Source organism: Carcharhinus amblyrhynchos, chromosome 2 (assembly GCF_965287045.1).
Source record: "Carcharhinus amblyrhynchos chromosome 2, sCarAmb.v2.hapA, whole genome shotgun sequence".
Lineage (NCBI taxonomy): Eukaryota > Metazoa > Chordata > Chondrichthyes > Carcharhiniformes > Carcharhinidae > Carcharhinus > Carcharhinus amblyrhynchos.
In genome coordinates, this window is record NC_137325.1 from 20,339,434 (window position 1) to 20,356,188 (window position 16,755).

Genomic DNA, 16,755 nt, shown 5'->3' on the forward strand with positions numbered 1-16,755 from the left:
TCTCTGGAATTCTCTGCCCGTTGAAGTGGTGGAGGCTGCCTCGCTAAATATTTTTAAGACGCGGGTTGATGGGTTTTTGATAAGAGAGGGGATTAAGGGTTATGGGGAGAGGGCGGGAAAGTGGAACTGAGCCACAACAGATCAGCCATGATCTTATTGAATGGCGGGGCAGGCTCGAAGGGCTAGATGGCCTACTCCTGCTCCTATTTCTTATGTTCTTATGTTCTAAACGTATTTCCCATTATACCAAGAGGTAAACTGCTTGTTGGCCAAAGCTCACAAGAAAATACAAAAATATAGTTTAAATCTATACTTGTTCAACAATGATTATATATGTGCAAACAATACCTTTATATAGCATATGAGTGAGGCACATTGTGATACCTTTGATTATATATAAGGCACATTGTGGTCCTGATTTTAAACTAATCTAATAGTCTCAGAAAGCAGGGGTTTCTGAATCTCCCACTATACACAGGTAGGCTTACATTAACACTGCAATTAAGTTATTGTGAAAATCCCCTAGTCGCTACACTCTGGCGCTTATTTGCGTACATTGAAGGAGAATTTAGTATGGCCAATGCACCTAACCAGCACATCTTTCAGACTGTGGGAAGAAACTGGAGCACCCGAAGGAAACCCACACAGAAACGGGGCAAAGATGCAGATTCTGCATAGACAGTGACCCAAGCCGGGAACTGAACCGGGTCCGTGGCACTGTGAGGCAGCAGTGCTAACCTTACAGACACACTTTGAGCTGTTTAGAAGAGGCTTTTAAAATACTTTAAGCCACATACATCTTAAAAAGGCAGGATGACACAACCTTTTCTTTCCAGCTGTGATGTTGGTGTCTATTGACTGCCTGGTCTCACTCTTCTCTCAACTTTTGGATTAAAGAATTTCAAAATCAACAGACTCAATTAAATGATGAAAGGTTGTTGATACATGTTAAAAGGCAAATGATGGTCTTTCATAGTGTAGGTTAAATCCATTAATAAATGATAGAGGGTTGTCTTTAGCACTTCATTGTGGACACGCAGTCTTAGTACATGGCAGACTGGGAGTCTGGGGAGTCTCCCCATCACCAGGAGTTATGGGCAGCATGATGGCACAGTGGTTAGCACTGCTGCCTCACAGTGCCAGGGACCCAGATTCAATTCCAGCCTCGGATCACTATCAGTGTGGAGTTTGCATGTTCTCCCATGTCTGCGTGGGTTTCCTCTGGGTGCTCTGGTTTTCTCCCACACTTCAAAGATGTGCAGGTTAGGTTGATTGGCCATACTAAATTGCTGTAGTGTCAGGGAGATTAGCAGGGTAAATGTGTAGAGTTATGGGAATAGAGCCTAGGTGGGATATGGTCAGTACAGACTTGATAGGCTGAACGGCCTCCCGTACCGTATGGATTCTATGAGTCTGGAAGTAGATTTTCCCCATGATTTGGAGTAAGCCTTCACAATAGGAGGTGTGAAATTCTACAGAATCATGCTGTTTCTTCATGTCCATTCAAGGAAGATCCCTGTCTATTATAATCCATTTTAGAACTTTCCATAGATCCTGCTAAGCGATTGAAGTTGGCGTCTTACAGTTCATCATGGTTCATGCCTGCACTTGAATAGCAATATATATCATTACGTATGAATCTTTCCTATTTCCTTTTAGTACATAAATGGAAATAGTCAACGTTCCAAGTCAGGATGACCCTTCTGACTCAAAATGTTGCCTCTCTCCTTTCTCCACAGATGCTGTCAAACCTGCTGAGATTTTCCAGCATTTTCTGTTTTCAGATTCCAGCATCCACAATATTTTGTCTTTAACTTAAAGCTTTAATGTTATGACAGCAACATTGCAGACAAATAAACAACATATTTTACCGAGCAGTTAAATTTAAGTCACTTATGTAGTCACATCAGCCTGAGGTGACATTAGTATTTATTAGAACTTGTTGCTAATAGCATCCCATTGACTGGATATTTTCAGTGATCAGTCCATTACCATCTCCAAACCATCTACTTTTCCCATCTCAAACACCTTTGCCTCTGTGAATGTTCCAGAAATTCTCTGGGCTGCAATTCCAGCAAGTGGTGCAGGATGGTGTCTGTTTGCAACCTCACTAGAGGAGCATGTCCAGCACCAGGCTTCTGAAGGAGATCAGGAAATGTAGCCCTGGGACCCTGACTAATGAGGGGAGTTAGTGGGGAGAAAGAGACCAACAGAAGGAAACTAAACACATGTAAACACATTAACACGAAAGTGAGTTACTATTGTCTCGGCTGTGATTCTTGGCCTGATCCACCATCATCCTTGGCCTTAACCCACATTGGCTTCAACCTCTGTCATCCATCACAAAACTGCATGTAAGAGGCCAGTGTTCTAGTCTATTAATGAGCTGACCTCCAAGAGATGCTTTCAGTTTCTGAAAGATTAGGGTAAAGGGACAACTGGTTTAAAGAATTTCTGTCCTCACCCTATCAGTAGTGTTAGGGTGCTGGAGCCGAACCCCAAGGTATATTATGAAGTTAAGATTATACCCCAACAACTTTTTCTCAGCATAAATGTGAGGATAAGATGCTTCACGCCAACTGTGATTCTACTGACACATCAAGGTTCTTTCATCAAAAACAAGTACAATTTGCATATAACAAATAAAATTTAATAGCTTAACTTTTAACAGTTGAACAATACTTAACACGAAAGGAAACAATTCTAATTTCTAACTTATCGCTATTTCAGTTCCAATTAAGCAATATTTCTCTTCCGGACTTAATACACACTTTAAATATAGTTAAGGATCACAGTGTGCACTATCTACAAGACACTCTGCTGCAATTCACCATAGATCCTTAGACAGAACTTCCAAAGTTGGGTCAAAATCCTGGAATTCCCTCCCTAGTGGCATTGCAGGTCAACCCACAGCCTGTGTACTGCAGCAACCCAAGAAGGTAGTTCACCACCACCTTCTCAAGGGCAATTGGATGGACAATAAATGTTGGCCAACCAGCAATGTCCATGTCCCACGAATTAATAAAAAAAAACATACTTGGTCTGACTTGGGTAACAGCTCTGGAGGTTCCAGAGATACATTGCAGAGAGAGGCTTTTCAGAGAGAGAGAGAGCAACTTGTAGCCATCTTTTTTTAACAGCCTCAGATGGAAACTGAATTCACAAAGCTGTTTTTGTCTGTTGCAAGTCAAGCTACTCCTATTTCTAGTATCACATGATCATATGACCCTCTCAAACCTAACTCACCTTCCACTACATTAATTTGAAAAAAACAGGAATCCTTTCTCATTTATAAACAAAGCACAATTAGCTTCATTCTAAGTAGAGGTGTAGGGTTAAAATGAGTAATTATCCTGCTTTCCAGCATCTGCTGCTTCCCTTCAAACATACTGACTACTTTGAGAATAAAAATTCTTAACTTTAAGCACTCTACAGAAGCATAAAATATATCAACAGCACAGTATCATGACACTAGGAGAGACAAAGGCTCCACATTCAAACAAAAGCTCCAATAATCATCTAAATATTTCCTATATTACAACAATGATCATATTTGTCTTTGAAATAGCACAGGTAATCATTCAATCATGCAATCCCTACAGTGCAGAAGGAGACCATTTGGCCCAACAAATTTACACCGACTCTCCAACAAAACATCTTATGCAGGCCTTATTATCCCCATAACCCAAAATATCTGCGTTGCTAATTCCCCTAACCTGCATTGCTGCCTCACAGTGCCAGGAATCTGGGTTCAGTTCTGGGTATTTCAGTTCCTAACTCGGGTCACTGTCTGCATGGAGTTTGCACATTCTCCCCATGTCTGCATGGATTTCCTCCAGGTGTTCCGGTTTCTTCCCACTGTCCAAAAATGTGCAGGTTAGGTTGATTAGAAATGCTAAATTGACCCCAGTGTCAGGGAATTAGTGGGGTAAATATGTGGGGTTACGGGAATGGGGCCTGGGTGGGTGCAGACTCGATGGGCTGAACGGCCTCTTTCTGCACTGTAGGGATTCTATGAACCTATACACCTTGGGACACTAACGGACAATTTAGCATGGTAAATCTACCTAACCTGCACATCTTTGGATTTCTTATCTGAAAGGGCAAGATGACATCTCTGACGGTGCAACACTCCTTCGCTATAATGCTGGACTGTCAATCTAGATTGAGGTCCTTAACACAGTAAGTAAACAGTGTCGGAAGTGAGTCTACCCATTGAGGAAGTGTGTGAACATGTATAATGAGCTGTGAGGTATTCTTCTTACTTAGACAGAAACATAACTGTTTACTAGAGGATTGGTTTGAGGTTTCAGCACCCCATATGGGGCCCCTTCAGAAACCAGCTCTGAAAAACCTAAAGGGGAATATCTCTTTAAAGTACCAGTGAAGAAGGAAAAATAACAATTTCAGCAGTTACCATGGAAGGAACAGCAACCGATGAACAGCATGTTGCCTCTGACCTAGATCTCCGCACTGTGCATTGAGTGGAGTTGGTGAATGGAATTAAAAACACTGAGTGTATCCTGGATAACCTGCTGCAGTCTGGATACTTCACCTCGGAGGATAAGGAACTTGTGCAGAGAAACAGAATTTGACAAGGTACAAATGGATGGGTAAATCATGGCTCTCCATCAGAACAGGGAAGTTTCCCACTAAGTGCCGTGTAGAGCCAACCAAAATGCAGCAACCATCCCTTTATACACAGCTTTGCTGTATACGGACATGGTTGGCCCCTCTCAGGAGTACTGAGCACCGCACCTCAGGAAGAATATATTTGCTGCAGAGTGTGTGCAATGGGCGGCATGCATGGTGGCACAGTGGTTAGCACTGCTGCCTCACAGCGCCAGGGGCCTGGGTTTGATTCCTGACTTGGGTCACTGTCTGCATGTTCTCCCTGTGTCTGCGTGGGTTTCCTCCGGGTACTCCAGTTTCTCCCACAATCCAAAAAGTCATGCTAGTTAGATGCATTGGTCATGCTAAATTCCCCCTCAGTGTACCCGAACAGGCGCCGGAATATGGCAACTAGGGGATTTCACAAAAGTCTGAGGTCACATGAGAACATTAGAAATAGGAGTAGGAGTAGGCCATCTAGCCCCTCAAGCCTGCCCTGCCATTCAATAAGATCATGGCTGATCTGATAGTGGTTCAGTTTCAGCTCTGACGAAAGGTCATAGAATCCGTACAGTACAGAAGGAGGCCATTCAGCCCATCAAGTTTGTACTGAACACAATCCCACCCAGGCCCTATTCCTGTCACTCTTCATATTTACCCTGCTGATTCCCCCTGACACTAGGGTCAATTTAACATGGCCAGTCAACCTAACCTGCACATCTTTGGACAATGCTTTGGGTGAGATTGAGGGCAATTTTGAGAATATTATAAGCTCTGAACTAGCACAGGATACACCATTTTCTGTTTCATATTTGCAATCCTAAAGTTTGTTGATACACCTTCTTTAGGTGCGTGAAATCCTTGATATCATACACAGCAAAGGACATGAAGTTGCAGAGTATTTTGTGCATGTGATATACAGGGCTAAGGATGTTTATCCAGAACTGTAAGATTGGATAAAAGCCATTCAGTATCGACCACCTGAGCATTTAGTGAGAAAACCAGTACTACTCACAGACGCTGGTAAGTAACTATGTTGTACATGAAATCAATGTAGATGCTGTAAAAACAAAAGGGGACATCAATGTTCTCATTATTTGAGGGAGGAATTGTGACTGAAGTAAGGGACAGAAATTATCCAAGTGGCACATTATGTATAAATAAAGATATATTCTGTTATGATTATGAAAATTTTGATTTCTGTTTTAAGTTTGTCAGTATTCCGAAAAACTTAGATGTCAGCTGAGGAGACAGAGAAAGTTCGTCACTTCATATGTTCAGAAAGAAGACATCTTGCTGGATGATACTTACACCGAGTCTCTTATGGAATTAATCAACGCAGTCAATGAAACTAAAGGGAACATTTCCCACTTGGAGGATTTGGTCAGCGATACTGGAGTCATCAACGAAGATGCAGAAACAGTCTTTATAACTGGTGATGCTGGAGTTGGTAAGACCATACTGCTCCAGAGACTTCAGAAATTGTGGTCCAAAGGGGAGCTCTGTGCTGATGCTAAATTCTTCTTCAAATTCAGATGCCGAATATTCAATAGCTTTAAGGAGGAAGATAGGATTTCCCTCAGAGATCTGCTGTTCAAATACAACTGTTACCCTGACAAAGATGCTGATGAGATATTCAGCTACATCCTACGACACCCAGCTTCTGTTATCTTCACCCTGGATGGGTTTGATGAAATCAACGTTGACTGTGACCTCAATGACATCCCCGACATCTCTTCGCCCTTTGACCCCATGCATCCTGTGGCCCTTTTGATGAATCTTCTCCATGGAAATTTATTGAAAAAGTCCAGAAAACTATTGACAGCAAGAATTGGCACAGAGCTACCATTGAGAATGGTTAGAAAGAGAATGACCCTGAAAGGCTTTTCAAAGGACCATTTACTTCAGTATTTGAGGAAGTTCTTCAAAAACAAACCCCATCAAACCTCACTTTTGACCCAGCTGGAGGCGAACCCCCACCTGTGCAGTTTGTGCTCTGTGCCGTTGTTTTGTTGGATTATATTCAAATGTTACGAGCACTTTCAGTCCACGTGTAGCTCCCAGCAGTTGTTGGACTATGTTACACTACCTGACGTCTACCTGTTGATGTTAGGGGTTTTCCTAAACCGTTCTTCCAAAGCAGCATTGAACAAAAGAAACAAAAGTCAGAATGAGACATTCAGAACCAAGAGAGACACACTAATGCGATTCGGCAGATTGGCAAAAGAAGGGATTGAGAATAGCAACTTCATCTTCAGTCAGGAACAAATCACAGCGGCTGACATCTCAGAGGAGGATTTACAGTTGGGCTTTGTCAAAAATACAGGTCATTACGATGGATGTGGGAATCAATCAACTTATGAGTTCCTTCATTTGACCCTGCAGTCATTTTTTGCTGCATTTTCCTTGGTTGTAGATGAGAAAATCAGCGTGAAAGAACTCATTAAGTTTCTCACTGGACATGTTCCCCCTGGAAAACCACAGCACGTGCTTATTCCTTTCGTCCCACACCAAAGTTCAAAGGGGCCCTCTAAAGAATACTTGCTCCAGTGCCGAGAACATTTTCAGCTAACCATCTTCTTCCTCTGTGGCTTGCTTTCCAAAACCAAGATAGACTTATTGAATCATTTGACTTGCCAAACAAAAGTCCAAAAAAAAGGTCAGCATTGAAGTCCTACCTGATCAGCTGTGTGAAAACCTACATGATCAGCAACTTCTATCAGATGCGTGCTGTTCCACACTTCAAATGGCTCTTGAGGTGCGTATTTGAAGTGCAGAGCAAGGAAGTAGCCAAGCTTGCTGCTAAGCAAATCTGTAAAGATTGTATCAATTTCACCTATTGCAATGTCTACTCTGCTGATTGCAGTGCAATCACATTTATTTTATGTTATCTTCAGGAAACAATCGTACTTGAACTAGATAATAACAACATCAATGACTATGGGGTGAAAGAACTGATTCCTTGTTTCAGTAAGCTTTGTACTATTCGGTAAGAATTATAAACACGCTAAACTCCTACTCCTATCCTTTCAGTGTATCTATCTGTGTCCACCATGACTATACCTCATTTTACACTCTACACACAGTTCGTGATGAACAGAATTCAGTGATAGGCTTCCTTGCGTGTCCAGTTAAGTATATCCACTAAATCACTTACCTGGTTAGCTACTAATGTCTACAGAGAATTGAACACTAGCAATGACTTTTTCCTTCCAATTATATATGAATGCATTCACACATCGATTAACAATTGTAGTTAACTTTGTGATGGGCCATAAATGCAGCTGTGACGGTGGTATCCGCGTTCTAAAAATGAATCTATTAAAGATTTAAGCTTTTTCCAATGTAAGAATATGTAATATCAAAGTAGATCTGCTTTCATTTTATGTAGTCATGATGTAGAGATGCCGGCGATGGACTGGGGTAAACACGGTAAGAAGTCTCACAACACCAGGTTAGAGTCCAACCAGTTTATTTGATAGTAATTTAGTTATAATAGGCTTTCGGAAATGGTATTCCTTCGTCAGGTGTGTGGAAGGTTCTGATCAGAGAAGGGCATATAAAGACATGCACAGTTTACAGAATACTGATTAGAATACAAGTCTTTGCAGCTAACCTGTTATTGAATGGCTGTAAGGGATAGTTGTAAAGACATGTATTCTAATCAGTATTCTGTAAACTGTGTGTGTCTTTATATGCCCTTCTCTGATCAGAACCTTCCACACACCTGACGAAGGAATGCCATTTCCTAAAGCTTGTGAGATTACTATCAAGTAAACTGGTTGGACTCTAACCTGGTGTTGTGAGACTTCTTACAGTCCATTTTACGTATGCAGGTCAGATATTCCATAGATGATTAACTCCAGCTACCAATACAACCCCAGGCTCTGCAAAAATACATGAAGAAATATTTATTGGCTAATTTGTAAATGGCCTCCATCGATTCCTTCAGGAACCCACCACCAAGACTTGAGTACTAATGAGCGAAGTACGTACAGCGCACATTCAACCCACTGCTATTGCAAGGAGGTCCTTATTGGCTGACGATCCTGATTTGCAAAGTCAAATAGGTCCTCAACTGCTTTAGATGTGTGTGGTTACCCGTTTGAAAATCACATGAAAATTACACCGAGCAGGTCCCAGCAGGGTGAATTTACACCAGAAAGACACTAGGCAGTCAGAAATTGCCACAAAACATTCCGGAATCTGGTTGAATTCTGTGCTTGCTGTAAAGCTGCAGAGTTTTATTTGGTGAACAGAAATTTCTTCACAGTTTTGCTGTTCTATCCTCACACTATCAGATTAGTCATTTTAGCTCTATAGACAAAAACAGTTGCGTTTACATAGCACCTCTCAGAACTTTGGGATGTGCCAGGGAAAGGGGTTCATTCGAAGCCATTGCTGATGTAATGTCACAGTCAACTTGCACAAAACAAGGTCACAAGCAATGAGATAAATGAACAGAATCTGCTTTAATGCTGAGAAAGGAGTAAATATTGACCTAGACAAGGGGAAGCTTCCCTGTTCTTATTCAGAGTAGTGCCATTTGGGGGGCGATTCTCCCACACCGAGTGCTAATGTTCTAGTGCGGCAGGGTGGGAGAATCTCATAGCTGGGCTTGTCTTCCCATCATGTGCACATCGCCCAGTGCTGCATTTCTGGCACCATCAAATCCATGCTGGAAGCTGGTGGGAAGACAGGGAAGTAATTTAAATCCCTATTTACATCTAATTTTAATGTAATTAACAGACCCGGTGCTGAATTATCCAGGCCCATTAGCCTCTCCCACCCAGCCAGAGTATTTCACTCCAGTGAAGATTACTATAGCTCTCCACTTTCAGGGAGTTAGCGGCCCAACCCTTCTGGAGTGAAGTGGGGGGGGGCAATTGGGCCCTCCCAGGGTTTTGGGCCATGTGGGGATGGTCCTCCTTGACAATGGGCATACTGGCAGTGCCAGCCTGTGCCCCCAGCACTGCCCAAGGGCCAAGGTGCCAATATCCAGGGGCACATTGACACTGCCTACCAGGGATGGGCCAGTGCCAAGGGGGCAGGCCTGAGGCTGGGGCCTGATGGGACAGGGCCTGGGGTAATCAGTGGGGATGGGGGTCCCGCTGCCACTCTGATTGGCATCAATGGGGGCAGGAGGGAGGTCAGTGATTGGGGTGGGCTGAGTGGGGGAATCAGCTGCGGGGGGTGTCTGCACTGTAGGGTGGGGGGGCTGGCTGGAGACTGGGGAGGGCCAGGATGGGTGGGGGGTTGCGATTAGGCCATTGGACGTTGGGGGCGTTGGGGGGACTGGCCAGCAATTGAGCTTCCTGGGTGGAAATAGGCCCTGCCAATTGAAATATAATGGTATTCACACTGATGGCCTCTGCAGTGCATAGAGTGTGGGAGATTCTAGTCTGAACTCCCACTGAAAAGAACAGTGTGAATTACTCCAGTTTTCCCACAAATCAGAATTCTTTGGGGAGAAATCTGCTCTTTACGTCCAGTTTACCTTGGTCTACTTAATATCTTCTATTGTGACTTTATTCAGGCTGAATGCAAACCAAATCACAGACGATGGAGTTCAAGTCCTAACTGAAGAACTCAGAAAGTACAAAATTGTTCAATCTCTCGGGTAAGTTAGCAAGCTGCAAAGATATTTCAAACTCTAGTCTTCCCTGGATTCTTAAGAAATGCAGTGACAGGTGGAAAACTTGGGAATAGTGTTCACACATCTTCAGTGCATAACAAAATAAAAGTAATGTCGCCATGGTCCTAGATGAGCACAGGCTGCTCTCCCCTTTGAGGAGGAGGGCCGATTGGTGTTCATTTTAACCTGAGGATCACCAACCTCAGGCAAGGTTCAATAGATGGGCCTTCGTGAATAACCTCAGCCAGTACAGGAATTGACCCCACACAGTTAGCTTCGCTCTGCATCACTAACCAGCTGTCCACAGCTAACTGAGTTACCTATTTTACAGTGCGCCAGTAAGTGATGTTTCATTATTTAGTGTACATGTTGATACATATGATATAGGCAGTTAGCTGTATAATATATAGATCTGTGTAGTCAATGATTTAGATGGGAAACCAGTAGAGGATGGTATTGAAATTAGGTCGATACCAAGTTAGGAGGAAAAACAAGGCTTCTGAAGAGTAAAGGAACATTGACTAAATGAGGGAATAAACTAAAAATGTTAGATGGAATTCCATGTCAGTGATGGCTGATGATGACATAGTGGTAAGGCCCAAGCTAATGCTCTGGGAACAAGGATTCAAATCCCACCATGGCAACTGGCCAAATTTAAATTTGCTTAATAACCTGGAGCTATACAAAAGTAGTCTCATGCCGTCATAGTGACCATGAACCAATTGACATAAACACCCATCTTTTTCATTGTCACTTAATGCCCCTGAGGGGAGGAAATCTGCCATCCTTACCCGGCCTGGCCTACATGTGACTCCAGGCCCACAGCAATGTGGTTAGCTCTGAACTGCCCTCGGAAATGATGTGGCAAGCCACTCAGTTCAAGGGGCGATCGGAGATGGGCAACAAATATTGGCTTTTGCCGGCGATGCCCATGCCCCATGTGAGAAAGAACAAAAAAAAGAGGGAGTGCATTTTTTTATTTTTAAGAAGTGAAAATTATACTTTGAATGAAAGTAGGCTATGTGTTGTGGGACAGCAAGAGGATTTGGGGTACAGTTGCACATTGATGAAGCTAGAATTGTGGAATTCTAGGTTTTATCAGAAGAGGGATAAAATATAAAAGCCAAAAGACAAAAGATGATAAAAGGTATGCATAAAGTAGGCATGGAGCAGATGCTTCCTCTAGTGGGGCATTTGAGGATAAAAGGTCATAGTCTATTTCTCCCAAAGGGTTGTGAATTTGTGGAATTCGCTACCCCAAATAACAGTGGATGCTGGAACAGTGAGTAAACTTAAGGAGAAGTTAGATTTTTGATTGGTATGAAAGGTTATGGGGAGAAGGCAGAAAAATGAGAATGAGGAGAATATCAGACATGATTGAATGGTGGAGTGGACTTGATGACCAAATGGCCTAATTTTGCTCCTATATCTTATGAACTTATGAACAATGATGACTTTACATTCTTAAAACTTACCACGTGTTCAGTTAGAGTGGTGCGTTTAATACTGGACTCCCCACTTACAGGATAGGTATAAAGGCTTTGGAGTAGGCATCAAGCACAATTAGTGTGAGTCTGCCTGGTACAAGAACACTTGAACAGGAAGAAAAACTTTAAAATTGATTTTTGTTAGCACAATGTGGATATGACAAAAGTTTTTGATCGATGTTTAACGACCAATAGGTACTGTCTTCATGAAAACATTTTCTAAAACCATTTCTAATCCAGCAGGATTATAGCTGTGAACAATTCTTGTTGTGGTGATAATATGTAGACACAATTAATGTTCTTTACAGTATATTTGCAACAGGTGTATTTTCACGATGGTTTGCATTTCTAGTTCGAGAAGTCTGCAAAATGGTGGATCATTAGTTTGCATTCCAGTTCTCCGAAGCCTCTGCTCTGAACACAAAGGCGTTTTCTTTATCATACTTTAGGAAAGGATAATTCATGCAATAAAAGCAATTAATAATGTCTTCACCTCGAAGAGCTATTTGAATTAGCCCGGGCTTTGTTTCCGAGGCCTGCTTGCCTCTGTTTTACTGTTAGTTCTCTGGCATGAGGTAATTCTGGCCTCTTCAGCTGAATTTCGATTAGATTAGAGCTAACAATTATTCTAACACAATAGCCCTACTGTGATGTGAAAGGCGACAGAAAGCCTGCAAATCTGCATACGCGAGAAGATCTGCTTTCAACGGCTAACTCAATGTCACATGAATACACTGTGGAATGAAGCCCAAATGAAACAGTCACCATGCAGCTAAAAAAAGTTGCATTTATATACTGTGGCGTTAACAGCAAGTGGTGATGATGGTGCCGGCTACCTACCAGCTCAGTAGCGATTGAAATGATAAATGATTTTAAAAGGAAATTGGGTGGGCATTTGAGGGAGGTATACCGACAGGTCTGTGGGAATAATCTGGACAATGGAACTGACTGGATTCCTTTTTAGAGAGTCAACAGGCATACAATAGGCCAAGCAGTCTCCTTCGGTGCTGTTATGCAGCACAGTGGTTAGCATTGCTGTCTCACAGCTCCAGGGCCCTGGGTTTAATTCCAATTTTGGGTGACTGTCTGTGTGGAGTTTGCACATTCTCCCCGCATCTGTGTGGGTTTCCTCTGGGTGCTCTGGTTTTCTCCCACAATACAAAGATATGTGGGTTAGGCGGATTGGCCATGATAAATTTGTGTTCCAAGATATGTAGGTTCAGAGGATTAGCCACGGGAAATGTGTGGGATTATAGGGATAGGGCAGGGCAGAGGGCCTGGTTAGGTTACTGCGTCAGAAAGTCAGTGCAGACTCAATGGATCGAATGGCCTGTTCTGCACTGTAGGGATTATATAATTCTATGACTCCATAACGACCTTACAGGCAATTATCAGACATAAATTAGACACCGAAGCCATAAGCAGACATTAGGATGGATGACCAAAACATTATACTAAAAGTGAAGTTTTAAGGAATGACTTAAAGGAAGGAAATGAGGGGGGAAGAGGTTTAGGGAGGTCATTCCTGAGTTTGGCAGTTGAATGGATGAAGAATGTGCGAAGTAGGAAGAACCAGAGGGATGGAAAGTTCTTGGAGGGCTGGACAAGGTCATAGGGATAGATTGCTCTTTCTACAGTTAAGAAGGCTTGAAATGATCACTGCTTCAAGTGGTCTTGTTGCACGTTATTACATTATTTTCTCAGCGTGGCAGCCCAGTGTGACCACAGTGTGACTGTTTGATTCATATTTGGTCTTCCAGCTTATACAAAAATCAGATTACTGACATTGGTGCCCAGTATGTTTCAACTCTGATCGCTGAATGTTCAAGTCTCAGCAAATTGACGTAAGCAAACTTATGAATTCATGCACGATTTCAAACATCAGTCTGGACGTACACTATTCACATCATTGGAGGTCAGGTTGTATGGTAGCCTATTTTTGGAGACTAAAGTGTCTTACAAAGGGTCACTGTCTGTGTGAAATTTGTACTTTTTCCCTGTGTCTGCGTGGGTTTCCTCCAGGTGCTCTGGTTTCCCCCCACAGTCTAAAGATGTACAGGTTATGTTGAGGGGCCACGCTATATTGACCCTCAGGGTCTGATTTTACCATTTTCGTTCTAAGTGCTGAATCTGGGTGCAATTCAGATTCGATTTGGAAATCTACTTTCAGGCACCCCCATACGCACTTAGCCTGAAAAAACCATCGCCAGTCCCATTCGCGCTGTGGGCGGGGTTTAGCGCGGCCAAAACGATCGGAGCTCTGAACTGTGCATGCGCAGTTAGAAAACAATTTGAAGAAGTGCCCCCGTGTCAGATCGCTCCCAGGCCACAGAAAGGGGAGAAAGCAGGCCGGGAGCAAAAAGCAGCAGCAACGGCCCCCACAGACATCACTGTCTCCCTTATTCACCCTCCAGAGACAATCTTACTTGCCTCCCTCCTCTCCACCACTACCCCCCCCGACCCCCCAGAGAACAATCTGGCCTCACTCCCCACCCTCATCCCCAGAGAACGATCTAGTCTCACTCCCTACCCCACCCCAGAGAATGATCTGGCCTCACTACCCCCTCCCCCCAGAGAATGATCTGGCCTCACTACCCCCTCCCCCCAGAGAATGATCTGGCCTCACTACCCCGCCTCCCCCCCAGAGAACAATCTGGCCTCACTCACTCCCCGCCCTCCCCCCCCCCTCAAGATAATGATCTGGCCTCCCTCCTTCCCCACCCCCCCAGAGAACAATCTGGCCTCACTCCCTCTCCCTCCCCCTAGAGGAAAATCTGACCCACCTCGTCCTCCCTTCCCACCCCCTCGCCAGAGAATGATCTGGTTCTCCCCACTCCCCCCCCCCCCGCCCTGCCGTGCCCCAGAGAATGCTCTGGCCTCATTCCCCTCCCCCCAACCAGAAATGATCTGACCCACCTCCCTCCCCCCTCACCACCAATCTGAGTCAGAGAGCCGTTGGAATCGCTGATCTGGCCCCTTCAGCAGCTGGAGTGCCCGATTCAGACTTTTATTCAGCACGTTCATTTCGGCGCGATCCCGGATCGGCGAACGCGACGGTAAAGGGGGAAATGCTGATAAAGTTGGGCGGGCAGTTCATTAATTCAACTTAAATGCATGGGACTAGCAGGGCAAGTGCGTGGGGTTACAGGAACAGGGGTTGGGGTGGGATTGTGATCAGCGCAGACTCAATGGGCCAAATGTCCTCCTTCTGCACTGTAGGGATTCTATGATTCTATGAAGTAGACCCTGGTTGTTGAGCACACAGAAAGTCCTGAGACAAGTGTAAATGGGTGACCAAAATACACTAAAATCCCATAGACTTGTGCTCCCTCCTTGCATGCATAAATTGCTAAGCATCAAGGTTCTGATAGACTTATGAAGACTCTAGCCCAGCTTTTCAAACAGATGCTTCAAGTCGCACGAGATAAACTTGCCCTTTCAGTTTTTGTATCATTAGGAAGTATTTGCTTTCTGCAGTGCAGCTCCATCTAGTGATGATCTGGTCAGATTGGAATCTCACACGTGAATGTGTGGAAAGAATGCCATTGCTTCCGGATGAATTTGCATGTGTTGGAGAAAGAGCTATTTCCCACAGAGGAGCTGTAAATCAGGATATGGAGCACCATCGGCAGCTAACACATTCGAAATGACATGAAACACAAACTGTTAAAAGATATTCGAGCTGAATCTCTGAATGAAAGGAGCTGCTTTTAAATGATTAATCATCATCATCCTTAGCCACAAGGCAAATCTGACAGTGAGGCTGTTGTTTGTTCAGTCAGATGGTATTTGTGACATCCTCATCAAATCATTTTGTTGAGGCTGATCTGTCCTTCGTTAACTGTTAAACTTCACGCCAGGCTGACAGGGTGGTGTGGGGACAACTTAGAAACATCCTTATCGTGCGCCATTGCCCAAAGCCTAGCCCCGAACTGACACCCAACTCAGGCCCATGAAAGCCTGGACCTTAGTCAGAGGGTAGAATGATTTGCAAATTTGCACGTGGTTTCTTCGTTTCTGCAGTGGCAACACAGCTGATAAGGTGGCCAAGAAGGCATAAAGCATGCCTGCCTCCATCAGCCAGGGCATCGAGCTGGCAAGTCATGTTACAGCTGTATAAAACTTTAGTTGGGCCTCATTTGGAATATTGCGTGCACTACCAGAAGACGTGGATGCTTTGGAGAGGGAGCAAAGGAGGTTTACCAGGATGTTGCCTGGTCTGTTACTGACCTTGAGTGATTGTCTGTGTGGAGTTTGCATGTTCTCACCTTGTGTGCATGAGTTTCGTACAGGTGCTCCGGTATTCTCCCAAATTCCAAAGATGTGTGGGTTAGGTTGCTTGACCATGTTCAATTGCCCCTTAGTATCAGTGGGATTAGCAGGGTAAATACATGGGCCTGGGCAGGATTGTGTTGGTGCAAGCTTGATGGGCCGAGTGGCCTCTTTCTGCACTGTAGAAATTCTTTGAATCTACATCCTTAAACCTCCCTTGCTAATTTCAGTTCCTCTGCTCTGAGTGGAGGTTTACACTGGGAAGACAGGGGCTAAGGGGCAATCTGATGGAGGTCAACAAAATTATGAGAGGCATAAATAGGGTGGATAGTCAGGGGCTTTTTCCCCAGGTGGAAAGGTCAACTACAAGACGGTGCAGGTTCAAGGTGAGAGGGGGAAAGTTTAGAGGAGATGTGCAGGGAAAGTTTTTCACGCAGAGGGTGCTGGATGCCTGGAACGCATTGCCAGTGGAGGGGGTGGGAGCAGGCATATTAGCAACATTCAAGGCATATCCTGATAGAGATATGAATGGGAGGCTATCAGAAGGATAGAAACCCATATCAGCGCAGGCTTGGTAGGCCGAAGAGCCTGTTATGGTGCTGTATTTTCTGTTCTTTGTTCTCTTTGTTCTTTGTTCAGGAAAGCCTTCTATAACAACAGAGGGGAAAAAAACCTTCCCTGGTCTAATCTTTTAATCCAAATTCTTAGCTCAAATAACCTGTCACTGCAGCTACCATAGCAATGGGAGGA

The 16,755-nt window shown here is 43.9% G+C and overlaps 1 protein-coding gene across 1 annotated transcript in view; it reads left to right on the forward strand.

Moving 5' to 3' along the window:
* The first annotated feature begins 4,418 nt into the window (after positions 1 to 4,418).
* LOC145357302 (nucleotide-binding oligomerization domain-containing protein 1-like) overlaps positions 4,419 to 16,755 on the forward strand; it is a 29,761-nt gene continuing 17,424 nt past the window's right edge. Inside the window, 7 exon segments of the mRNA XM_080210535.1 lie at positions 4,419 to 4,582; positions 4,584 to 4,599; positions 5,460 to 5,634; positions 5,822 to 7,243; positions 7,246 to 7,600; positions 10,148 to 10,231; positions 13,494 to 13,577. Coding sequence (XP_080066661.1) covers positions 4,419 to 4,582; positions 4,584 to 4,599; positions 5,460 to 5,634; positions 5,822 to 7,243; positions 7,246 to 7,600; positions 10,148 to 10,231; positions 13,494 to 13,577 — 2,300 coding nt within the window.